At 41.3% G+C, this 26,848-nt stretch overlaps 1 protein-coding gene and 1 long non-coding RNA gene across 4 annotated transcripts in view; one reads left to right on the top strand and one right to left on the bottom strand.

Annotated features, from left to right (window-relative positions):
- The window catches only part of LOC26515594, a 147,509-nt gene that overhangs the window by 33,023 nt on the left and 87,638 nt on the right, over positions 1-26,848 (top strand). The gene's annotated exons all lie outside the window — the stretch shown is intronic.
- LOC6506756 (knirps-related protein) lies at positions 1,587-25,340 on the bottom strand. The gene is made up of 4 exons (XM_001957265.4): positions 24,097-25,340; positions 21,894-21,967; positions 6,685-6,762; positions 1,587-4,590 (listed from the first exon to the last, which is right to left on the bottom strand). The coding sequence occupies exons 2-4, from the start codon at positions 21,918-21,920 to the stop codon at positions 2,671-2,673; spliced, it is 2,025 nt and encodes a 674-aa protein (XP_001957301.1). The 5' UTR covers positions 21,921-21,967; positions 24,097-25,340; the 3' UTR covers positions 1,587-2,670.

Raw genomic sequence — 26,848 nt, 5'->3', positions numbered from 1 at the left:
AAAAACACACAACAGCAAAAAAAAATATACAAAAACGGTCGCTGCTGGGTGTTGGCCAATCTTTAAAGATCAAACAATAAACTTAAAGATCTGCTGGCTCCTCTATCCCTCAATCCCTTTCGCGCCTTCGACATGCAAATTGTGCAGCCGAAGAAGTGTCAAACAATGTCAGTGGGAGAATGTGTCTCGCAATTGAAATTTATTTGCACTACAATTCACTGCTGACAATGCGAGGAGGCATTGGGATGTACTACCTTACTTTACCTGCTTTCCCTCCCCCTCTCTAGACCCGTACCCCGAAGACCCTCTGCCCAAAAGTCACAGTCGGAGCTAGCGATCTCTAACCCGTCAACTCGTCAAGCTGTGAGCGTCAATCCACAACAAAGTCAACGGCGAAGACGTCGGCCAAGCCTGCCTTACACTGAGAGTGTTTGTTGTTTTGGTTTATAGTTAAAAGAACTAGGCCATGATATGGATAATACGTTTCAAATATTTGCATTTAATAATCCATTTCATGTGCTTTAAAAATAACTTGATTGCTAAGAAGTACTTGTTCCAGGAGTGGTTCAACCATTCTATAATTTGGGCTACATTTTGTGATATCCTATGTGACTATCCTACTAAAATCAGGACGAGAGATTATGAACATCGAGATCCTAAAGTTTCAGTATCTATGGTTACACCTTATCCATTTTAACTAGCCATTTTCTCTCAGTGATTGATTGAAACGAAACCTCATTCATGAGCCCAGAGCCCAGAAGGCATTGGCATCGGTATCGTTTTGTCGCTCGAATCGCTCACAGCTTCTGTGCTGCGATTTTGCCAATTGGCAATTGCCTCCTCCGGGGCCGTGGATTCGCCGGGTAGAGCTGCGCTGAGCCGCTGAGTCGAGTGCTGTGAGGAGCATTTGCAAAATGTCAATCTGGTGCTGTGCATCAATTCAAGTGTGAAATAAATAGAAACGGATTCAGGTCCCAAAGTCTAGCATTTTGCTATAATTTTCGCGCCATTTGCTGTCGACTTTGCCTGTCTGTCCGTCAGTCTGTCCGTCTGTCCGTTTGTCCGTCTGTCTATCTGACAGACAACGTTTCGGAGGAAAAAAAAGAAGAGAAGCAGCAGCTCTCGAACCCGAAGCCGGGCGAAATATGTTGAAAGTATTTACAATTACGCAAAGATTGATTGAAATAGATTTCGGATTGATTGGCTGGTGGTATGCACATCGAGAGGAGTTCTTTCATGGCCTCCTGGCATTGTGGGAACTGCAGGTTGTTGTCGTCGTTGTGTGCCAGATTGTGTGAAAGGGGTTAAGGAGGTTATAGAAGCTGGTTCAGGCTCAGTCCCAGCTGGGATAATTTCTAATTAAGCTGCTCAGAGCTCCGAATGCACGAGGAGATACATTTTATGCGACACATTTATCCAGCAGATGCTTTTATTGATTGCCATCGGGCATTGGGCATCGGGCGAAACTGCACCACAGGAGTCTGAGAAATCAGCTTTCTCCGGCTATCCAGATTCGTGGAGCAATGTAGACCGTACCGCAGACCGTGCAGACCAAGCCCAATCAATAAAAGAAACTCTTGTTCATCTAAATATTTATTTGTATTTATTTGTGGTGATAGCAATAATAATTTTCTTGATCATCAATTCGACTGATTTGCATACCAAATCATCACACGAAAAGGAAAAATACTTATGCAACATTAATTTTAATAATTTATGCTATTTGCTATACAACTTTGTGTGTGTGTGTGTGCTTTGCTTTTCTACATAGTAAATATTTATATATATTTCGATATTTATAAATCATTTTTAATTCGTAAATTTAAAAATTTGCTAATTGTGACTAAAAACTCGAGCACGCGCATACCTCAAAACGAGTAAAATTACACAAAAATTTGTCTATCGTATTAAATGTTTTTTAAACTAACAAATACTCTTGGGGGGGGATTGGAAATGTCTAGATAATAGCTAATCATTTACCTTTATACGTTATATATGGTTTATAGCTTAGAAGAAAACGAAACTTAAAAATTACAAATTCCACTACGATATTATTATTCATACACGATACAGATAAGCTGCCCTTTTTGCATATTTTGCTACAGTTTCTATTTTTTTTTATATTTTTTGTATTTATCATTTGTTTAGATTTTCATTTTTTTTGTTTGTTGTATTTTTTAGATCATGTGGATTTTGATTTTCTTTTTGAATTCTTGCCGCTTTTGTGTTGAACGGGGCAACCGAAAAATTTGTTTATAATTCACTGAATAAAATTATTCAAAACATAGCATTTTTTGTTATAGTTTTTGGGGTCTCCGAGTATGCAAATGGAGCGTTTCGGGGGCCGATCGACTTTTGCATATTTTGGCAATTTGGTTAGTTGTTTTAAACGATGTGATAACATCAAGCCAAAACGGCACGAACTCGTATTTAGCGCTTGTTAATCAGAGTCTGAAGCTGCTGCCTCCAAATCCACAGAGTCCATTTCATTTTTCGAATTATTTATATAACTCAAATGCGTTTATTGTTTTCCATACGTATATATTTTGTTTGTTTTTATTATGCTTGATGTTTAGGTTGTTGTTTTTGGTGCTTTGCTAGCGGGGGATCATCGATCTTTAGTTTCTGATATCTCTGTCATTATTTGGGAATGTGGGTTTCTGTATTTTCTCAGACCTTTGTGGTCAGGTCCAGTGCCGTGGAGGTGGCCACTTTGACGGGAGCCTCCAGTCTCAGACGCTTACCATTTTCGCTGGACGCTTCTATTAGTTCGTCCAGCTTTCTTTTGATCGTTTCACTTGCCTCACTGTCGCTTAAAATACTATTGTTATTATTATTGTTATTGTTGTTGTTATTGCTGATACTGTTGTTGTTGTTGTTTTTCGAGGGCTTCTCAATGCTGGTCTTCACTGTCTCCGTGGTACTGTTGTCCTCCTCCTGAGGTACCTCTGGATCGTCTTCTTCTCTTTCCTCCTCGTCCTCCTCCTCTTCTTCAGTGGTCACCTTGAGGTCTTCCTCTTCCTCTTCATCATGGGGTGTATCTGGTATTTTTTCCACATCACTGGAGATCTCCGGCTCTGGTTCGATGTCGGGACTACTGCTCTGGCTGCTCACCGAACTGCCAGTGGTCTTCATGCTCAGATCAATGGGATTATCCTGCCCAGAACTGGAGTTGTGATCATCGTTGGAGGCTCTAACTGGTGCTTCCTGGCGGGGAGCAGGCGAGTGTGGCGGCGTCATGGAGACCACCAGGTCCTCCTCCTCCTCCTCATCGTGATCGTCCTCCTCCCCATCGACAATGTCCTCCACCCTGGCGCCATCGCTGTCCTCCTCGTCCACTTGGCCGTTACTCTGTCTGCTTTTCACGCGCTCCCGGCCACTTTCGGAGTTCGGTGTGACCAGAGCGGAGATCGAGTAGTCCTGCTTGGAGTGAGGCGGCAACTTTGTGGTTGCCACTGGCGGTGGAGGACTCTGTTGCTGCGATTTCAGAACGGCGTCCAGATAGAACCGCTTGGTGATCTCGTCGGCGGTGCCTCCATTGGTTAGTAGATGGTTGTTGTTGTTGGCATGATTGCTGGGACTCTTGGGTGGTGCGGAGTGTTCATCCTCCTTGTGGTGGTGCTGATGCTGGTTGTGGTTGGCGAAGGGAGATGCGCCGGGTGCGAATCGCTGGCCAGCGCCACTGGAATTGAAGAGATGCTGCACCGCCGCAGCAGCTACTGCCGCTTGCTGTTGCTCCGGGGTGGGCTTCAGCAGACCCTGGTGGTGCGAGTACAAGGCGGGGTGGTAGCCGGGGAAGAGGAGGTGCGAGGGCGGCAGGAACGCGGGTGGTGGCATCACGGGCATGGAAGTGAGTCCAGGAAAAGGGAGCGGCAGGAAGGGCGACAGATCTTTGCGCAATTGTGGTGGCCTTCCTGGCACCGTACCGCCACTCGATTGACTGCCATCGGCACCTCCGACAGGACCTCCACCACCGGAGCCGGATTTTCCGCCCAGGTGCAGCAGGGGATTTCCTCGCACCGAGCTCACCTCCACCGAACTGTCGGAGTTGTGGGAGTCGGGAGAGCTCACTGAGGGTGAGGCCACCACAGGATGTTTCAGGGCCCCGTACTCTCCGCTGCTTTCCAGTCCTAGCATCATTAGCTCCTCCTTGCTGCGGACCGCCCCTCCGGCAGTGGCCGCCGCATAGAGACCCGGGTAGCCCCCGGCATGTCCCAGCATCCCCAGAGCCGCAGCAGCAGCGGCCGGTGGTGGAACCCCCGGCATGCCCTTCACCCCGTTTGGTACACCACCTCCTCCACCACCACCGGATCCTCCGGGAACTCCACCTCCTCCACCCTGCTGGCTGTTGTGGTGCGCCGCCATCGCTGCCACCGCCTGCTGCTGCTGCTCCTGGAGGAGGCAGTGGATCTTGAACCAGTTGGAGCGCCGGCCGTAGCGGGAGCCGCTCTTGGACATCCCCACCATGAGGCACTTCTTCAGGCGGCAAGCCTTGCAGGCGGTGCGGTTCTTCTTGTTGATGATGCACTCGCCGTTGTTCTTGCAGTCCGATATGGACGACAGATTGTTGTACGAGCGACCGAAGAAGGACTAAAAAATAAAGGGAAAATAAATGATTAATGAGTATATTTTGAGGGACAGGATAGTCTATAAATAAAATATTTTATTCCAAAGGGTTTATGGCGCCATCGTAAGCTAACCATTCATTTTTTTAAGAAAACAAACCTCTTCAGCACCTTCCTTCATGGATCCCAGCCCATGATGTCATTCAATAAAACGTTTTCAGTGCTCAACAATAATATCTCATTAAATTTTTGTGATGATTCATCAATTGTCTGTTTGGGACTGAGACCGAGACCTCTTTAAACGGTCCACCAAAAAACAAAAAAAAAGAGATTCCAAAAAAACGACGAGGGAAGAAATAAACCAAATCGACATGCACAAGCGGCAACCACCTACACCTTCGGCACCACCGGGTATACGGCATTAACCGTTGGCTGGGGCACCACAATCAATTGCAACAAAGCAAACAAACAATTTAATTCAATGCGGAGGAGCCATGAAAAGCTGAGAGCCCAAAAAGCTGAGAAAGAAACAAAAAAAGACACAGACTAAGACGCAGACGGACAGCAACATGTTGCTGCTGCAGTTGCTGCTGCTGATGCTGCATGTTGCAAAGGTTATGGCTGTGCAACACTTATGCCAAGTTGCAATGTTGGCAGTAAATCACCAACGCTTCACGGCCTGCCCGCCTGCCTGGCTTTGCAATCAACCAAAAGGGACAGACTGGCTAAATGACTGACTGAATGGATGCACTGAGAGATAAATGTTTGGCTAATAAATTGCAAATAAGAGGGAGTGTTCTTTTATCCCATTTGTGACTTTATATACTTTCTTGAAAGAACTTTTTTTTATATTCAATTTGGACATGGAAATGTACTATAATTTAGACTCCTTTGGACAATTTTTTAACGTCTTTTCAAACTTTTTTTAGCTTTAATATTTGGTGCCAAACTATACCGATTTTCTCCCAGTGCAACTGCCTGACTTTCAGTCTGTTTGTCAGCATTCAGAGCCGTCGTTTTGTGATCGTAGGTGGAGCTTTTGAATGGAAGAAACACCGGTGCTGATGCTGACGACGAAGCGCAAAATTGAACTGAAGCCGAAACCGAAGCAGAAAACGCCAACTGAAAATAAAAAAAAAATACAAAAAAAGAAGCAGAAACAATGCGAAAATCCACTTTTAAGGTTAATTGGGCATCAAGATTACTGGGTCGGAAATGGAAATGGAAACTGAGGATTTCAGCCCCGTTCTGCTTCTCTTTTTTTTCTTTTTCGTTTTCAAGTTTTCAGTTTCGTTTCAAGAAGCGCTCGGTCGCTCCACGGACAAACTGACGGACACGCGGACAGACGGACAACTATTTACAAGCAATTTTGTGCATCAAGGCAGATTCACTTTTGTTTGTTTGTTTTCCAGCTTGGGCCTCCACTTCTTGTGGGCGTTAAATTAGCCAAGCGAGGCCCACGCCATTGCGAACGAGGCCCAAGCACAAATCAAATAACGCTGACCCACAAATTGTACGTTAGTTGACCTTTTCTCCTTGGCGTGGGCAAAAAAAAAATAAACTCAAATAGCGACAACGATAAATACAAAAAAACTGAAATCCCTCGACTGAACTCGAAATCGAACCGAAGCGAACAAAAAATGATCATCCCACCATTAAAGGAGCATTCGTATTTAAATCAATTATTTGTGGGGCGCTTTGTTTAACTTTGACCTTAGCCTGGGGCATCCATTTGTTGCTGGCAACTCCTGCACCCTCCACTCCCTTCAGCCACTTTTATGATGAACTCAACATTCCAGTTTGCCGGAGAGAATGGCCTCATAACTTTTTTTTTCTGCTTAGTATTTGCCTCACGAAGGCGGCGAATTCGATTTATTGAAATCGATTGAAACGATTGATATTAGAAACGCTGTGGCAATAAGGAATGTCTAATTTGGTTTAAGAGTTTGGGAAATATTTTCGAAAATTTGACACAAATGGGTTCATTTTATGAATTAAGAAATAAGATTATGGTAAGGGAGTAATATGATATTCTTATTGATTATAAACATAAAAATATTATAAACAATTTAATTATCGTTAACTATTATACCCTTAGTATCACGATAACTGAACTCACCTTACAACCCTCGCATGTGAATGCTCCAAAATGGAAACCAGCCGCCGGCTCTCCACACACCTTGCAAGTCTGATTCATCTGCAAAGGAACAAGAACACAGAAGACATGAGAATATGGTATTATATTATTATTTTGGAAGATCTCTAACCCCTCTAAGTTTAGTGCCAGTCTCCCCCAATCGCCCAGCAATGGTGCCAGCCTCCTAGACCCAAAACTGAGGCAATAAATTCATAAAATTTCAATTAAAAGCAACAGCAAATCATGACACGAGCATCTAGAGCTCTCCATTGCTGGAGAAACCTCCAAAGAGGTCCAGGGAATAATCCAGTACCATTCCATTCCAATTGCAGCCGCCAGCGAAATTCACACGCATTAAAAATTAAAATGCAAACATAGTTTGTCATATCGCGGAATTGGTATCAACGAGGTACAAAAAAAATATAAAACGCAAAAGTGCACGAACGACGACAAATGGAAATGGGAAACAGGCCGGGCCCAGTGGAGCCTACTGGCCTAGCCTGGCCTGGCCTGGCCAAGAAACAAACGGACCCGACCATGAACTATCTCCCTCCCGGCCGGCCAAGACTCCTCACTGGCTGAGGTCCGTAATAAAATATGAAGATGGAATCAAATGAAAAATTGCCTCAGAGCACACACACTCGCAGACACTCGCTGAGCAAACAAGAAACATTTGCATTTATATGGCAAACCCTGTACACTCCCCTCTATCCTGCACCCTGTCTCCATGCCCCATACCCCATGCCCCCAAAATAGGCGCAACTTGTAGCTGAGGGAATATTTGTTTATTTATTGCGAGCGAAATGTTTATCAACAAATTGCCATCAATTGTTGTTTTTTTGTGCGCCCGACCAGGAGTTGGCTTTTGGTCTCTAAGCCTCTAAGCCTTGGCTTGTCAGGTTGGCAAGCGGCGGGGAAATTGCGTTTTTCCAATTGCCACTTGTAGCAGGAACTGGAGCAAAAACTTCGATGACACGCGCACATGCAAAGAGGGGCGCACTTTGGGGTTCTACGAAAGGGGGCGACAATGTCATGCAACTGATCGTGGGAGACTTGGGGCATTTTTTGGGGGATTATATAGGGTTTACTTATGAAGTTTAGGTCTTAGTTTAACGATTATTTCTTTAAAAGAGGGTGTCTATTATGTAGTTCATCATTAATAAGTCATAGAAAGCCAACGATTTGTGTTTCTACAACCTGTTTTAATAAACCTCCTTAAAATTGAAAATAAATTAAACCTTTAGGCCATTGAAAAACGTTAAAAATATATCTAAACAAGTGCAAATTGGTTGGCCAACTAGTAGCCAAAAATCTTGAGGCACAGATGGGCACTTTTTCCCGCCAGCCTTTGTTATGTTTTATAGCCCCAATTGGCCCACGGGCGATTCTTGGCCATAATTCTTGCGGGCCACAAACAATTTGGCACATTACAAAGTAGGAGAAAGCACTCTCAACACATTCACTTTTCAGTTCCCTCGACTCCTTGCGGACAATCCAATTCCAATAAGCAAATCCCCCAAGGAGGTGGCAGTGGGGGTAGTGGGTCTTATAAGAATGCCATGCCAATTGGCTTAGTTCGTTCAGGCCGGGTTCCTTTTTTTCCTGTAGTAGGTGCCTTGTTTGGCTGTAAAACATGCTAATCTGATTTCGTGTTATGTGTTGAGTTGAAGGTGAGTTTTGGCCCGGCTTTTGGGTCTCTGGGCCTCTCGGCTCTCGGCCTCTGAGTAGGAAATAAATTTCCTACGTTTAGGTTTCATAAAGCGTCGTCGGGTCGGATCGGTGGGGTTTTGGTTGTTATTATTGTTGCCGTTTGTTACTGACTGCCTAGCAGGCTGGCTGGCTGAATTGGCCGACTGCCTGCCTGCCTGGCTGGCTGGCTGGGATTAATCGACAAATAAAAATCACATAAAATAAATTAAAAATTATGAGTTTCAAGTTTCAACAACCTGTGGATTGGCAGCAGATTTAGTTTGATTTTAAATCACATCGGGACAGGTAGAGAGTGTGAGCCAGCCGGCCGCCAGCGTTTCAGGGCCCAAAACACGTTGCAGATGAGCGACGCCGTGAAATTTATGCAGACAATGTGCAATATTAAAAAGCCATAAACATTTATTTTACAACAGACAAGCGACACATTCTAACCGAGAGCCACTGAGCTCTTACTGTGGGGGAAGCGAAACAAAAAGCTTACTGAATCTTTATACGGGTTAACTGGCCAAGATCTCTTGTCTATGTCTATACTAATTTTTTCCAACAGATCCAATCAATAGTACTCCAACGGAACTTGTTGAATGTCATGTTAGAACTCAAGCTCAGTCTAAGACTTTGATTTGTGAGTTCACCTTAATTTGGCTAATGAAAGCGAAATCTAAGCTTAGGGGGTTGCTTTAAAAGTTTTCCTAATCCACATTAAGACATTTGGCTCTTATTCAATCAACCCTCTTTAAACCTGTTTCCAATTTTAATTCTCAAGGAAAATTAAACGTTTATTTAGTATATTGGCCAAAGAGCGCTCAACAAAAAGATTTAAAGTCACAATTAGTTTGGCCATTAAGTGAAAGTGTTATAAATTAGATACGAGATCAACAAATAACAACATTTTTAATTAAATATGCACAAATATAAATAACTCGTCTTTGTCATACTATTTGTTTTAGGTTTGTTTTTTTTAAACAGTTTTGTACGGCTAGCATCATTATTGATGGCATGCGAATATTGATGAGCTTTTTCGACTGCACAGAGCCAATTTATTTTAATTAGTTGGTATATTTTCCAAAAATAAAAGTTCCCCCATTTCGGCAGAAGTGCAACAAGTTGATCCAAGACAAATAGACGTCAGATGAGATAAAAAATAAAAAAATAACCATAAATACCCGCAAAACTTCACCAGTCATCATCCACAATAGTGGATGCTGTTGATTTTGTGTGTGATTAATTATGGCGATTGCTGTTCTGTTTGTTGTTTGATGTTGTTTGGTTGTTAACCTTAACGCGCAGCAAAAATAGCAAGTAGAATTTATAATTTTTCATGCCCCGATGATGCAATGAAAAAAAATTATATATACATAATAATAAGATGCTTTGTTATATGGCTTATTAAGCTCACCACCGCACAGAAGAGGCAGCAATAGAAGCAGCGGCGGGCAAAAAAAATTAAATAAAATTATTAAAATTCATTTAAGGCACGTTTACTCTAGTTTCGAGCTTGGGTTGCCTCGCTCGAAGCTGTTAAGAGCTAAGTGCCATTAAGACCAAGTCCAAACTCGGTTTTAGTTTCTGTTTATTTTCATTTTTTTCGCTGCTGTTGCTTCTGCTAGTGCTTCTTTTTGGCAAGCAAAAAAAAATTTGAAAAAAATTATGATAATTGCCTGACCTTGACTGGCGTGTACTAATACTAATTCAAATTTGCACATCCCCCACACCACCATCTCCGCTGGCCTGTTAGCCAGTTCGAGCCACAACATTGTTCGCATGCAATTATAAAAAAGCGCAGGCAAGAGGCAAAAACATAATTTAATTAAAATGAAATCATGCACAAAGCAATTGCCTCGCTTTGTTCATTGTGCGCCACAGCAAATTGTTCTAGTTTTTTAAGTTTTTTATTTCGCCTTTTTCTGTTTTTTATTATTTTTGTTTCGTTTTTTATTCATGACTCGTCGACACTGAAGAAGACGGGCAGTGTTGTTGCTGCCTTGTGGCGCATTGATGAGCGGATAAAAATGTAAAAAACAAATGCCTGTTCGGTGTGATTAGCTAAACTCGGCTTAAGCAGACTGCACCTACAAGCTAGACTTAAACAGTAGTTAGTACTGGTCGTGCAGTCGGAATTCTTATTAACATTTTACTTTTCTAAATTATCAAACTAAAACTTAATAGATCCCGGGAACTACCGCTCATTTACAAACACCTAGCGAAACCCTACCCGGTTTATGGTTTCTTTTTATTTGAATTTTGCATAGTATGCGTCATTATCATCTCTGACATTTATAGATCTCCAGAAGTTTTTTACTTCTTTTTAATGAGTTGTTAAGATTTTATAATAATTATGAATTTACGTCCAGTGTTCTGGACGTTTATTTTACATTTAATACTATTCCTTAAAATATTGACAATATATTTTCCATTTTTCCTGCACTTAAATATAACTTATTTAATATTTTTCATCCAGCTGCAATGGAGGTAAAAAGATGTAGTCAATGAGACTATTCCTAACCCTCCAAGCTAATCGGATGAGTCATGTCGGCATTGCAAACTCGTTTATTTCCAAGAAGAGGAGTGGAATTTGTCAAAATGGTTATATCGCATGTTTGATATGTTTTCTGGCTTTCATTTCTTTCTTTTTGGATTTTTTCTCCTGAGCAGAGCCGAGCTGGGCTGAGAGTCAGCTGCATTTCTTTTGCTTTTCCTGCCGCAGCACTCCTCTTTGCTTAGTCACGCGGCCTTTATGCTTAGGCAATTTGTCAAAAAAATAACACACAACAAATTTTACACACATTTTCTAGGGGCCCTGCCCTTCGAGACCCCTCAGGGGAGTGATCAATCATAGGAAATCTTTCAGTTTTGCGTCTGTCCATTGCGTGCGGAATTATTCGCAGTCGGGCAGTGAGAATTTATTTTTTTTTGGCTGGCTTGGCTTTTCGCAGGGGTATGTATTATCTGGCAGACAACAACAGACTATTTTTAAGCTCAAAGTGTTTTTCAGTATTTCGAGATAGGTTTGTAAGTGTTGCAAAATACTTTACCCTGGACGAAAATTTAATTTAATGATTGATTTATGTTTTGTTTGACAATCACTGAATGGCCAATGAAAACGCCCTTATTTTGTTTCACTATTTTCTCCCTTTTTTTTGGGCAAAACTGTTTGCCGCCTGGTGGTAATTTTTAGTGGGGTCTCAGCAGCCCTGGAAAGTCAATCCATCATCGTTTATCGCTTGCTTGGCCAGGCTTCGAGTTCGTTGCTTAAGTCTTTCGTTTTGATTTTCGTACTTAGCTAATTGTTGTCGTTGTCGCTGTCGTCGTCGCTGTTTGCTGTCTTAAGCTACATAAAACCCAAAGTCAAACACTATAATTATGAACCGCGATGATCATGCTGCTGATGATGATTATCGCGATGATGAAAAGTGCTTAGCAGGGTTTGCAACTCTGAAGCATCTCATAGCTGCTGCTGCCGTCTTGGCCTGGCTTGGTCTGGCCTGGCCCCAGACTCTATTTCTGTTACTGTTGCAGCTCTGAAACTCTTCAAGCTGTCAAGCAGGAAACGTTTGGATTTATAATGCTCGTCGTTGTCCCGCCCCTCTTCAGTCGCCAGCTTCCCCTTTTGGCCTGGTCTCGGTCTCGTCTCTCTGTTTGTCATTATAATTAATTTGTAACTATTTTTATGAGCTCATGTGAAATTTAAATTGTATTCTCCAGCTCCAGCTCCAGCTCCAGCTCTAGTCGTTGTCTTTCTATTTCTCTGCTGCCATCGACGAGCAGCTTTCAGCGCCCAAGTGCCAAGTGTTTGTGCAATTTCCGTTTAAAATTTGAAATCTTCCGACAAAAATAGTACAAATTATGCTGAAAAATTGACAGGAAAACGTCAAGTGGGAGAGTTGAGCTGCTCCATAGAGGCAAAAAAAATATGAAGGGGTACATTTTCCTGAGAACTTTGTATGCAATTTGCAGTTCTCAAGTTGAAAATGGAAATATTTGCACAATAATTTTTGGTAGATTGTATGAGTTAAGATCTATTGAGAATGTAAAAGCTATTAGGGAAATTTATAGGCTTAAGTATGATACCGATTTTAACCAAGTATTTGATATATTCCTTATATTTTTAATTAATTGATGTTCCTAAAAGGTAAACTAGCGCATCTCAATGTTAGGGTATTCACAATTCCCGTAACGTTCTAACATCTTTTTGCCATTTTTCTTGTTATGCAAATGCGTACAAAATGTGCGAGGTTTTCTTCTGTTTCCGAGACTCGAATGCAATGCTCAATGTTGCTGCAGTTGTCCCCCCCTGTTGTTTCTGCTGGTTATGTGCCTGTTGATGTTGCTTTTGGTTTTGCTTCGGCTCAGTTGTTGGCTGGCAGCCACACGTTCACCGATCGCTGTGGCATTTGTTACAATTTTAAATGTTAGCTTAGGCAAAAGCGAGGCAACGGCAAACTAACAAACTTGTGCCAATTGTTGCTTACAAGTGTTTGACTTGACATTTCGGCGTGCGCGTCTTTACGGAATTGGCTCCATACATATACATATTAGCCATATATGTTTGCCCATAGAAACTTGCTACATTTGAGCTAGAGTAGTAGCCGTAGCTGGAGCTGGAGCTCTGGACTCTTTTTTCTCGAGGTGTACTCGTATCGATCGTTTCAATTGACAGCCAAAGCCACAGGTGAAATGTTCAACGAAATTAATCACAAAGGCCACAGAGCTTGGCTAACAAATTAGTAAGCGCTTCGAAAATTGCATTTTTAGTTGGCAGCTTTTTTTGTTTTTGCGTTTTTGGTTGCAATGATTTGGCATAAAATGTTGTCAGTTCGATTCAGTGAGCAATTCGAACTGCACCAGATGCCAATGACTTCACTTGACGTATGCGAATCGAAAAACAAGTGCAGATATAACTTTGGAAATAAATCTTGTGCTCAGCATGGCAGGCAGACAATTCAGACAAAAAGAGGATGCGACAAAATGAATGGATTGCACCATGAATGGCTGAACGGATGAATGGTTGGTTGGATGGATAGATTGCTGACTTGGTTGTCTGAAAATTGTCAGCTACCCTGGGCTTAGCCTGGCCTTGAATGCCTTCTAACTTGATTTACTCGCACCCACCAAGAAGTAATACTTTGGTTGTAAAATACAATGTGTTGGAATTCTCACTTTTTAAAAATCCAATATTTTGACAGTGTTTCGACACTCGGGTAATACAAGTTGCGACTTCTGTAAGATATGTGTGTTTTGGGCTGAGAATTTTAAATACTTTAGTGCAGGAATGTAGTTCAACAATCAATAAGTAGACTCATTTATCTTGTATCTTATTGGAGCTTACCATAACCATTTAGTGTTGAATGGCAGCTACCATAAATTCAATGTCATGTATCTTTCTTTCTTGTAAAATCAAACCATTTCGGATTGATGAACTTCTTCCCACGGTTTCTGATCGCCTCAGTCGAAAGCCAACAAAGCAATCCTCAAAGCCAAACTTCATTTTAATTAGTAGACATTTTCGCATTACGTATACGCCATATCTGACAGAGGCCACCCTTCTCCCACACCCACAGCGGTGCCCCCTTTTCGGCCATATCTCTGGCTGTGTGTCCGTGTGCGGTGGGGCCATAAAAGCCGAACAAAATTATAACAGCCAACTTGCAAAACATTTACACCAGCCCACCAAGCAACATCCAGCGGGTGCAGAATGGAGGTGGATTTTAGGCGGTGGCGGTGGCAGGCAGGCAGCCAGGCAGCCGCTTTTTTTGCCTCCAAGAAAAATGATTCATGAAAGAGGCCCGAGACTCCTGCTGTGGTGCTTCGGTGGCTCAGCTCAGTGGTATGCTTGACTTTGGCTGGTGTGGCTGGCTGGCTGGCTAGCTGGCTGGGTTTTTGGCCGAAAACGTCTCGACGCCGGGCAGACTATTAACTTTGAAAGTTGTTTAAACAGGCGAGCAGCCAAGAGGCGAACCTCCACCTTCTATTTCTTTATTTTTCCCCTCCAGTTGCTCTGGCTTTTGCATTGGAAGCTCCTCTTTGTCGTCGTGGTTGCTTGTCTACACCAGCTGCCTGTTGCCTGTTGCCTATTGCCTATTGCCTGGTGCCTGCTACATGCTGCAAGTTGCTAGTTGCAAGTTGCTAGTTGCTAGCTGCTCCTTTACCTTGCAGCCAGTGTCATCGGCGTCGCGGCTCGTGGGAATTGGATCATTAGAAGCCGGCAAAAGGCGAAGGCAAAGGCAGAAGCAGAAGTTGGTCAAATGTAGCACTGAGAGAAATTTTATAGTAATGTTTTCTAAGCCTTTGAAAGAAAGAAATGTAAGGTAATATAGAGAAAATTTAAGAGATATTTAAAGACTCTTGTGAAATAATTTGTGTATCCTCAAGAGCTTAAGGGGGATGTTTGGAAGTAGACTCTTGAGAATAGATCTCATACATTTCTTTAAGAAGAGTTAAATAAGTTAAGTTATTAGTTAAATAAACTTACTCTTTAGTTTAAAAATAAAAAAATTTTATAAATTCGCTCGAGTACATCGAAAATGATAAATGTTTGGTGTCTCTCAGTGGAGCATTCAGATGTTTTTTGGAATTTAGCTTCGATCCCTGCCCTGCCAACACATGGGACAATTTTGCATGTGTTTTGTTGGAGGCTGGGGTCGTTTTGTGGCAGAGTTGCCACCGTTTCTTGTTGAAAAGAGGCGCGATAAGTAAATGTGTCCGCCTCGCTCTGTCGTTGGCTTTTTCTTTCGTTTTATTTGCACTTGCGCAGCCAACAATTCTTTCCTGATTTTCTGTTTGTTTTATTTTATTTTTTGTTTAGTTTTTTTTTTTTTAGTTTTGTGTTAGTTTAAGCTTCTATTTCTTTGTATGCGATTTATTTGTTTGTTGTCTCGTTGTTATCTGAGTAAGCTTTGGCTCTCTATTTTTTTTTTGTATTTTCTTAACTCTTCCGATGTTGTTGCTGTTGGTTTTCCCGTGTTGCATCTAGCTGGATTTCGGGGGAGTCAAAAGTCAATTAAATAAGAGCAGTGCTCAGCGAAATGCTTGTACTTGTTATTGTTGCCGATGTTGCCCCAGCTGGCTGTTGCTATTGCTATTGCTATATTGCTGCTGCTACTACTGCTACTGCTGCTGCCTGTTGTGTTTTTTGCGAAACGAGCAATTTGTGCCTGTGCTATGCTATGTGGTTGACTGTTTTTATTTGGGGCTGCGGCCAGGAGGGCTCTATGGGAACCATTTCACCCGAAATGTTAGCCAAGTTGAAAAGTGTTTGGTGGAAAAATTACTTTGGTGATTTATGAAAAAGGTTCGCGGCACCCAAGCCAGGGGTTTTTCTCCTTCTTAGGTGTCATCGCTGACGGGAGAATTTTTTGGGAACTTGTTAAAGTGTTGCGAGAAAAAAATAAATGGAACACGAGAGTAAATTAGATATGGAGGCTTGCAAGTTACTTTTTTTTTTACTTCGACCCAAATAAAATAAACCGAAAAACCGCAGTTAATTAAATGTACTATCGCACACCTAAAGCCAGAATAAATTTCCCTTTCAATTGATTCAAGATATTCCCAAAGCTCACATAACAAAAAGATGGTTTCACTTTCCATAAAACTATTAAGAAACCCAATGAATTAAAACTGAATTAACTTGCGGTCTGAGTTGACTTGTGGGAATCGGAAAAAAAAATAAGAAATAATAAAGAAGGCAACGGCTTTGGGGTAAAAAAAATGATCATTGGACTCGCATTGTTGATGTTTATTTTTCGACTTCTGCGCAATCTCCGCTCAATGCCAGACCTCTCCCCCTAAATCGGCGATGATGCGGGGGAATCTCCGTCACGTGTGTGCAAAATAAAGTAGAAGCAACAATGGCAGAGGTATTTGTTATTAGTAGTAGCCGAGTGCGCTTTAAAAATAAACAGCTAATACAACAATGGCCACAATTTGCTCAATCGAAACTGAAACTGAACCTGAAACTGAAGCTCAAGCTGCGACTGAGGCTGGGAGGGCTGGGATTCAAGCTTCGGAGATCTAATGTAAGCGGACATGCGGGCATGCAATGATCTTCGATATATGTGTATCTATTTGCCTATAGTATATGCAATTTATATAAATTTAATTCAATTTGCCGAGCTAAATTGTTTAGTTTCTCATTTTGCCAGCAGTCGTGCAGAGGTCGTTTATGGCATAGACTGGCAATAGGAGGGGGTGGCAGGCAGCGCAGGGTTTTTGTTAATTTCATGATTGCGTCTTGGCTTAATGTGTAATGCCTTGACTCGAAAACAATTCTAACAATTTGGCAGCTCATTATGCGGTGCGCTGACTCGCTCACTCGCTAACTCGTCTATTCGCCAAACCACGCCAACTTGACTCCAATAAACGATGCACAACCTTGACCTTAAGCCAAATGAAAGATAAAACCACAGCACCAGCTCTGCTATTATTTTTTATTATGGATTACAAACCGAAAATTATAACAATTTTGTTACGCTTCTTTGAGGAAAAGGGCCCCACCACCGCACCTCACTATTCCCCCATTGCCCCTGCAGTTATCTATCGTTATTAGGCGCCAAGTTATCAGCGTAATAAAGTGGCGGGGCAACCAGTTGGAACAGTTTTCTGTGTGGCGGCAAAGTGTTGAACTTGAAAACGAAAGCAAAAGCAGAGCGGGAAAAAAAACCAAACTTCAGGGAGTTGAAAGAGGTAATACTCTTCTAGAGGATTTTTTGAGAAATTTAGTTTCAAAGATAAGGTAAATAAGTTAGTAACTCTGTATAAAATAAACCTTAAAAAAACTCTTTTTGAAGTCTGTTTTTGTAGGAACTTTTTAGCATTGTTTATTGGCAAAAAATATAATATTTTTAAGAGAGAGAAATCAAAAAGCTTAAACCACTTGAAACCCGTTTAGTCTTAAAATGAAACCCTGGGCCAACTTATCTTTAAGCCACGCGCTAATTTGAAAATAATGCTCCCCAATCATTTTCACATTTTTTCATATTTCCAGGCACTTTTTTCACGATCAGCGTGTGGTGCAAGCAATAAAAACTTTTAGCACAGTATAGCCAGCAACTCCCCCCAATTCCGATTCCAAATCCAATCCCAACCACAAGCCCCTTACCTTGTGGCTGGTCGGTTAGAGGCCCTCCCACTTGTTGATTGTCTGTATAATTACATAATATTGCATAATTTTGCAAAAAAAGTACTCGGTCGGGTCTGGGATTTCTGCTCTGTTAGCTACGGGGAGTGAGTCTGACGGAGACTTTGGATTTGGAGTCTTTGGGGTCTCATTATCGTCGGCTGACCGACGATCTTCTTCGTTTTCGCTTTCAGTATCAGTGCACAATGTAGTACTTAAATAATAGAAGTTTAATAGCGTTTTGTTTTGTGCCGGCCGCATTTGCAAGTCGTTAGTTTCTGCCGTGTTGCTTGGCTGTTTTGTTTTTTTTTTTCTTTGGTCTACTAATGCATTCAGCTGTAGGATTTTTGTCAAGGTTATCCAGCCAGCTGGTATGGGTCTGTGTTAGCGGATATAATGACATGATGCATACGGTGGAAGCCAAAGTCAGCATCAATTTCGGTTTTCGGCTCGTTCTGTTGCGTTTCTTACTTCTACGTACTTTTCGGGAGGAAGTTCAGTTTTAAGAGCGTTGTAATTGTGTGTAGTTCGTTCAAGTTCGCTGCCTAAGTCATTTGGCAAGAGCCTAACGAACTTTGCAGAACTCTTTCGTTTTCTTTTTGCTTTTGGGCAGTGCAATGTGCAATGTGTTCTCCCTGGCCCAACCATCCACCTGGGCTATGGCTAATTTCGCTCATTAATCATCGAGCATCGGCGGCGGTGGTGGGAGAAAATCGCTCTGGTCCCGTCCGCCGAAAACTGATTACATATGTACGGCCCACCAAATCAAAGTTGTGCCAAAAGGCTCAACATCCCAACATGAAGTCATCTCATCGCATCTCATCTCTCTCTTCTGGTTCGGTGAAATGTATCTGCAAACAAATGAAGTTGTCTGCCAACCGGGCCAGGAATGCCTGGGTAGAGCCTCTAGACCAGACTCTAGACCAGGCTAGTAAAGTCATCAAGCCGAGGATTGATCATTGATCTTTTGGCACTCAATCCTCCGCTCCGTCTGCTCACGAATTATAAATAGTGCAAATGCGTGCAGTGCATCATCATCATTAGTTTTCGGCCAAAAACCATGGCAATAGACTTGTCTAAAGTCGGAGCTTAACCCCTTCGCTCCAGCTTTCTGTTGCCCTACAACTTGTTCTACCAATTACTTGCATGAATGTGTGTCTATGCCTTTGGTTTCGTTTGCTAAATTGTTTCAATTTGTTTTGTGCCTGTGATAATTACTGCACGAGAAAGAGTACTACAGAATGGAGATAGAAATTTTTTTATTTTTATTAAATTTTTATTAAAATATTTATTTAATTGAAAGTCATGGGTTAAATAACTAGTGATAGTTTTAACATAACCTTTAAACCTTTTAATTAATTTTTACTGTTGGAAGAGTATCGCCAATTCCCCCACATGCGTCCTCCCCATCAAGTTCGTGTCCTAAGTCTTTCGTTTCGTTACGTTTTGCGCTTCCAGTCAGGCATTTTCTAATTGCAAGTTAATTTCTTGTTGCGAACATAAATTTAACATTCTAATTGAGTTATCAACCGCAACATGTACATATACACACCGCAAAAAAAAAAAAAGACATGGATGCCGTGGTTTGGGTTGGAAAAACAAGTAGGAGAAGGAGATGCCGACACCGGACAACTTTTACAGCTTCTCATCTCATCGTCCTCAAACCGCGTTCGCGTTCGCTTTGGTTTCGGTTTTGGCTCCCAAACTGGCTACGCATGTGAAAAATTGCCTACTACACATGCTGCCACTGTCCTCCGCTCCGCTCCAGCATCTCCGGCAGCATCTTCTGGCCGCTTTTCCGACCACAAAATTGCCAGCAAACAAACTAACATACAACAAAAGCCGCCACAGTCCGGTGCAGGGTAAGTGCAGTAATTACATTTCGGTGTGTGTAACTTTTTGGGCTTTTGCTAATTTGCTTGCTGCTTCTGTTTTGTGTTTTTTCTTATTTAGTTTTTTGGGCATTTATAACTAATTTTTCCCCCTTTTCTTCATTGCTGTTGTTGCTCTTTCTAAGAGGCTAGAGATGCCGCTAGAGCTGCCGGGTTAAAAGAATTTTCAAACGTGGAAATATGCACTTTGGCATGGCATGAGCCTCTCGCAGCTCGTAATTAATTTACTTTGTGTGTTTGCCCGATGGCAGCCACAGGCAAAAGGAGCCACACAAATAAACCAAGAACGACACACGAAATATGAAAAAATCCATTACGCAAATGTTTATGACCAAAATGGTCAGCACTCGCAGTCAAAGCCGATACTGCTGTGGCTGCTGCTGCTGATGCTTATGCTGATGCGGCTGCTGCAGTGGCAGCCTCTTCATCTGCTGCCAATGCAAATAGAAAAGATTTGCCAAAGCCCCCAGATGCGTGTGCCCCAAAACTGGGAAAACTGAATACTGAAAACTGAAGCCGCTTGGCAGAAGATGGGAACCGACTTTCAGCCCGGAGTCAAGTGTGTCCACATCTTTGGCCAGCTTCTCTCACATACATCACAACATTGTAATGCATTTTCGCCCGGTCCCAGACCAGAACAGACCTGGCCAGGCTCGGCCCCGCCCCCCACAGCCTTCAAATGCTGGAAATTAGTTTTCTTTTTCTCCCAGCATCGTGTCATCAACGGGATTTCGGAGGCGTGATTGTATCGAAGGTCGTGGCAATATGGAGATGTTGCAAGAACATTAAAATCTTTGTACGTTTATGGCCAGCTAATGCAGGTTTGTTTATCTTGCACCAGGGGGAGGTGGCGGCGCCAGACGTTCTCATTAGAGAAAACTAATTCCTGGTTTTATTTACGGGAGCTTACTGGATATTTTTCCTCAAATTTAATATCGCAAATAATAATCCATACGCCATATTTTTTTCTAGCGGATACTTATTATTTGCTCCAATAATATTCAAATTTTATTGGTTCATACTAATCTAAAAATTTATCTGATTCAGGCGGTAGTAACATGATACGTTTCTTTCGCATCTGTGTTAAATATTAATTGGAATTTATTATTATTGGTTTCTAATATCCATAAATGATTGTGCCATTCATTCAGTCTTTTTATGTTTTAAAGATTTTGCTTCTTTTTTTAGTTTTTGCATATTTTGTATAGTTTTTTAAATAGTTATTGGAAGCTATTTCATTTAATTTTAATTATTAAAAATTCGATACACATATAAATAATGAAACAATCAAGCCAAAAGAATGACATCAAGCTATACTTTCGGATTCTCATACTAGTCCTTTTCTAAATAATTCCAGTGGAATTCCTCATCCATTCCCAACCTGATTCATATTCATAAATTTATTAACTAATGCTACCAACTTGCCGCTCCAAGACATCGCAGGCTTCAAATGTGGCCCAAATTCAAGCGGCGGTTGTGCTGTTGTTGCCTTCATTTTAATCAAACATTTAGTTTATCGTCTCACATTTCAACTAATTAACACTACGTTGGGACCGCCTCTTTGGCTGAGAAGAGATATTCGAGTTGGTTTATGTTTTGCTGGCCGTCTGGCTTTTCGGCATTCGACTGATCGACTAAACGAAAATCAGCTTAAAATCATAAAAAACGCACTTAAATAAAATTTTATATTCAAATATTGACATTTAGTGCCATGTTAGCAGCAACTTAGGTGTTTTCTTCTCCATCTCTCCGTCTCTCTACCAGGGGTATTCGACATTTTTCAAGTCCCCCTATAATACAATGGCCCAAAATTATGCATGTGGATTGCTCGGATAGACGACGCAATTCTCTTAGCATTAACTAATTGATCTGCATTAATTTTGAAGCAAGGCCCAGACAAAAGCCGGAGCAGGTGAAACACTTAACGTAGTTTGTATGTGTATTATGATTATTATGAATATTTTTGTTTTCTTTCAGTTCAGTTTTTGTTGTATTCTCTGCTATTAAAATTATGACATCATTTAAATATTTTCGCCGTTGTTAGCCAGATATTTGTGTAAACTGGTTTAGGCTACTCACAATTTTCGTCGCTCTTTCTGTTGTCGCTGTTGTTGGGCAATTATGCATGCCCCCAAACCCCATAATTCATAAATTCATTCTGCGCCCATATTCGAAAATGCGGAAGCGCTTTGATTTGCTGATGCTTTTGGGGCCATATCATACATATCTTATCAATGCTTTCCGCCGGCCTGCCAGCCAGCCAGCCAGCCAACCTGCCGAAGATTCTCATCAACTTCTGTCCTCTTGTCGCATATGAAATTATTATTGTCATAAACTTTTTTATGGCTTTGCTCAATATTTAGCTCGTAAAATATTTATTTTTATTTCTCTGTATATGCTTATTGTTTTGTTTTATTGTGTTTTTCTGTCTGGCCATATCTTATTATAAAATCGGTATGAATTTTGAGATCGCTTACCGCATATGGATTATCCTGATTCATCATTATGGAAGTCGGGGAGTCGCTGGGCGCCAAATGCTCAACCGAATTAGCTAAAATAATAAAATTAAAATTTATTTAAATAATTTACTTTTAATTTAGTTAATTATTTATTCTTATTTTGATATGATTACCATATTAGAGCTGTAAAGTTTCTTAGCTCCAAAACGCTTCAAGTAAAAACAGTCTTTGAATGATCTAGTTTTTTAAAAACTTAACTCTCTAATACACTATTTAACCTTCTTAAATTATTGCTTATCTCTTTTATAAAGATATGTAATATTATCTTAAATCTAAAACTTAAAGCCACCCATTTAACCGATTGCTAGCACTAAACTGATTGGAAGAATCGCTTTAAATCTGCTTGGCTTTCTGACATTTACCTTGGCGAATGCTGCCAGCTAATAATAGTAATAATAATAGTATAACTAATAATATCAATATTTATTGCGATGCACTGCTTAGCTGCACCTACAAAACGAGCTAGGAAGACAATCGCCTGGCTCACATCAGTTAGAACACCCAGAGAACCCCACAATCTCAGAGCTCTCGAGACTCAGAACTCTGGGTGAGTCACTCGGGGCCGATGCCACACTCCTGGGCAGAAGACCCACTTCCCACTCCACACTTCCTCCCCACAAACTCCACACCTCAAGCCCCGCAAAACGAGGTGGCATGTTAACTGACAACAGGTGTTTGCTGCTCGTTGTCCGCTTTGCGGCCTGCTTGCCACATTTGCATTTGATATTTTGTAAGCTTGTTTTGCTGCCTGCCGCTGTTAACGCTTTTGCACTAAATACTTTCACACTTTTGCAACACCCCACCCCCTCCCGCTCTTGCTGTGCTCTCCTTTCGAGGCGATTGTTGTTTTCCGGCCTGGCATGGACCCCCTTAAGGATGTTCAAGTCAGCACACGACCTTGATGTGTTAATTTCCCAGTCAACTCTTGACAGTCATCAGTCCCGATGCACTCAAAGAAAAGAGCTTCCTTAAAGAGCTGTCTTTTCTGAGATGGTGGGAAAATACGGATGGTGCTACTTGGCTTAAAGTCTATATTGTATATTACTCTATAAAGGTTAGACTATATAACTGATATTGAAAATGAATATTATTTCTCCTTGTGTGTTGGCACTTGGATTGTCAGGAAAAGGCTTGGGCTGTGGATCTTGAAGGGGGACAGCAAAAAACACAGCTAGTGAGGAAGATTGCCTGCCCCAGCTAACTAGAATAAGTGCACACTTGGCGATTTGTAGAACATTGCAAACTTACAAGGCACTCACTCGCCATTGAGTATATGGGCTCTGTCAATATTTGCGACACATGCAAAAGCAATCCAAGTTAGATTCTTCATTCTACTTCAGGCGACTCAAAGCGAAATGCACTTGCAGAAATCGTATTTTAAAATATGTGAAATGATGTATGAAAAATAGATCTTAACCATTTAAGTATACTACATTTTATTACAAATTGCAGTGGTAAAAATTCCACTCTTTTATTTTCTTGCAGTGTTGTTGGTAATGCCATTCCCATGGGTCTTAGCTGGTTTTTGAATTTTTGTAACAAATATTCTGGCAAATAAAGCTTTACACGCTATTTGCATTATAAAGCAAACATGTGCGGCGTCTATATCTCTGCTGCCATCCCGCTCTCACTTGACTTACATTGATTCTGTTATATAGTCGTAAAGTTTATTTGCCCTGCCCTTGCTGTTGTTGTTGATCTAGCCATATTTTATGGCCACACTAAAAAGTGCACTGGTCAACAAAGCGCCGAGAGAAAACTTTCTCACAATCCCTGGTGTTGTGTACCCCGTTCGACTCCAAACCTATAGCTATATCTCCTAGACTGTCGTATAAGTGGGTATATTTTTGGGTGTGTGTCTGTGTAGACTGGGTATATGGCTTGTATAATTAAATCATACAGACCGCGACAGTCGTAGACAGTTCGTCAGTTAGTCAGATTGTCAAGCTTTATCTGCCATCGCCATCTTCCTTTTGATTTTTTTTTTGTTTTATGAATTCTTTTCGTTAATGAAATTCACATGTTCCCCATCTCGAACACCGATCGTCCCCATATCTCTCTCTATCCAGTTTTATGTTCGCATGATGATGAATGCCCCAAAGAAATCAACGAAAAGCTATCCCCACCAAATGTTTGTTTCGTTTTCAGCCTTTGAACTTACCTCCAAGCCACCAAGTTAATCCAATTTATTTGGTTGTGAATGCAGTTGTCTCGAAATTGTTTCTAATTTTTTGCGCACTTTTAAATATCATTTAAGGTTGGCGTTTGCTAACATCGTGAACTCTACGTTTTGTGTATTTTATTTTTTGTGTGCTATTATTATTCGTTCACCTTGCGCCAATAAAACGTCACTTGAGCGTATAGAGTTGTTTTGTTTTTTTCCTGTTGCTCAAATTGCACTTGACTTTTAGAACTTTAGGCGACCGTGAAGCATGTTTAAAATATATCTTTCGGGCCTGTGTGTGAGCTTTGTTTTTCGTGGGCTTATCACATGGGAAATAATATTTAGCTTAGGCTTTTTTTAATTTAAAATTTTGATAATTTTTAGATATTTGTTTTTGGCTTTTTGCTTTAGTTTTGGTTTTCTATTTTTTGCTGGTTCCCCTTACTTTTTTCGAATAACTTTTGTGTGCTTTTTATAGAGTGACCACACCTTTGTGTGAGGGCACTCCTGGCCGCGCAAGCGCACTCGTTATATTTCGCTTTCTTTTACCGCCTTTTTTTTAGAGGTCTATTTCACACTTTTAATGGGTTCAACCGAAGGGCCTGTGCTCTTAACTTCTTCATATGTTATGGACTTTCTGGGATTTAATTTGAATTTTTGTTTGGGCTGTGGTGCTGATTTTTTAGCGTCGGTCAAAACAACGTAACCCCTGTGGAGACGTAAGACGTAACGGCGGCGGCAACAATCACACAGCGAGCGGCACAGCGGCGTGCGATCGAGCGTGCGAGCAAGAAGCGCGAGCTATCACTAAAGACTGATGTTAAGCGGTTCTGCAAAATGCTCAGACCTCAAGCCGGAGACTCAGATGCTTTGCTTTGCAATATCACATCCGACGAACGACGAGCAGCAGCAGCAGCAACAGCAGCAGAAGCAGAAGGCAGCGGAAAAAACAGCGCTCGGTAGCCAACTGAGCACTGAGACTTCGGCTGCTACCAAACCTCTGAGACTGTGAGGCAAGCAGCCAACAACAACAATGCCAAAGATGATACTACTATAAACAAAAACTACAAACTGGTCGCCTCGCCGTCCAAGAAGCAGAAACAAAAACAAAAGACTGCAAAAGCGACAAACTCGACTCTTCGGAGCGAGTAAGTCACTCTGAGTGGCCTGTCTGTGTATATGTGAGGAAGAAGACTATTCCGATTCTCTCTAACGGTTGATACATCAACTCATCCCCCGATGAGAGCCTGGCTTAAAGGAGAGTCTTTTCGAGTGAGATTTCCTGTCTGTGTGAGCCACCATTTGAGTGATGTTAAGTTAACAGCAGCCGGCAGTTTTTGAGTTTAACTAAAAAGTCCGGGTTAAAAGGTTTGAGTGGATGTTTTCTTCTAAAAATTTGTGAAAATAATGCAACCCTATATCAATACATCTTAATTTGAGTACATATGTTCTTCAACATAACTATACTATGTTTAAAAGGAGTTTAAAATTTGTAAAATTTTATTTAATTTAAGTTCAAAAGAGTCTTTATAAATTGTTCAATGATTAGGGGAAATATTTCCTAGGAAATTAATAAAGCAAAGTAAACTTCAACCAAAAACTATAGAACATTAATATTTTCATTACAAAATGTAAAGAACAGTTTGTTTTAACTCAACAATTTTATGGTTTAATCGATCTATTGGTTCCATGCGTATAATTGTGCTTATGTATATAAAATATAATAGTTTTTAAATATTTTAAAATCATTTTATTTCTTTATTTGTATTTTACCTCCAACCATTTCTTTCTAGTTTCATAAGCTAACACATTTTTACTTTACTAAAAAAGTTTGCTACTAAAATAAGTACATTTACTAAAAAAATAAGTACTTTAAGTAAATATTATTTTGTTATTGGGGTACTACATTTTCCTATATTTGAAATCGCACTCATTTATTGACTTGCTCTCTCACCATTTTGTGTAACTTTTGGGGTTTCACTCACGGGGCACCAACACAAATGCCAAGCGGACATCTACTCGAATTCGTTACCACATTTGATTGGCTCGATTAACACAATCGGAGCACCGTTATAACCAGTAAGCCAACTCACTCGAGAGCGTTAGGAGAGGTTTGAGCCGCTGAGCGGATTTTGAGGCTCACTCACACTGACTCAAAACTCGTTCGTTTCAGGCGTCGTCGGGTGTTATAGATAACCGAGCGATCCCGTTTGCTGTGGGCGCAAACGAGACCAGACTATATTGCCGTCGCCTATTTATCGGCCGACTATATACCGGGGCATATATGTTCCCGTTTCGCTGACCAATGCAGAGCAGCTGGATGAGAGCAACCCATACAAACGAGAGCGATCAATGAGAGCGATCGCCCCAACACACACACACGCGTAGCATTATGGATATATAGATGCGCTCATTGAAATCGTATTAGCAGATGGATGTGGGCGTGGTCTATCGATCGGGGGGCAATGCCTACCTCCCTGCTCCCCCCGAAGCCCCTCTAATTTTCAGGCCCCCCTTTAGCGAACTGGATTGCAAGAGTGAGAGAGTTGGAGCTTAGACGTTGAAAAGGGAGGCAAATATCTGGCGGACCGGAGTGATGGAGTTTTCCTAACGGTGTCTTTGCTTTTATAGTATTATTTCTACTATTTTTGTGTTATTTTTTTTTTGCATCTTCCACTAGTTTTTTCGCCCGTTTGGCAGTTGTCAAGCTGTCATAGTTTCGATCATTAAATGCGATATCTGCTGATAG

Source organism: Drosophila ananassae, chromosome 2R, assembly GCF_017639315.1.
Source record: "Drosophila ananassae strain 14024-0371.13 chromosome 2R, ASM1763931v2, whole genome shotgun sequence".
In the NCBI taxonomy this organism is placed as follows: domain Eukaryota; kingdom Metazoa; phylum Arthropoda; class Insecta; order Diptera; family Drosophilidae; genus Drosophila; species Drosophila ananassae.
The sequence above is the reverse complement of the archived record's forward strand: the minus strand, read 5'-3'. Positions and strand labels throughout refer to the sequence as shown.

Bases quoted from the DNA above. Each gene is read 5' to 3' on its own strand.
- LOC6506756 (XM_001957265.4), bottom strand. From the start codon at position 21,920: ATGATGAATCAGGATAATCCATATGCG. The intron at 6,763-21,893 runs GTAAGCGATCTC...GTTCCTTTGCAG, and splicing joins ATCAGGATAATCCATATGCG to ATGAATCAGACTTGCAAGGT. The intron at 4,591-6,684 runs GTGAGTTCAGTT...TTTATTTTTTAG, and splicing joins TCACATGCGAGGGTTGTAAG to TCCTTCTTCGGTCGCTCGTA.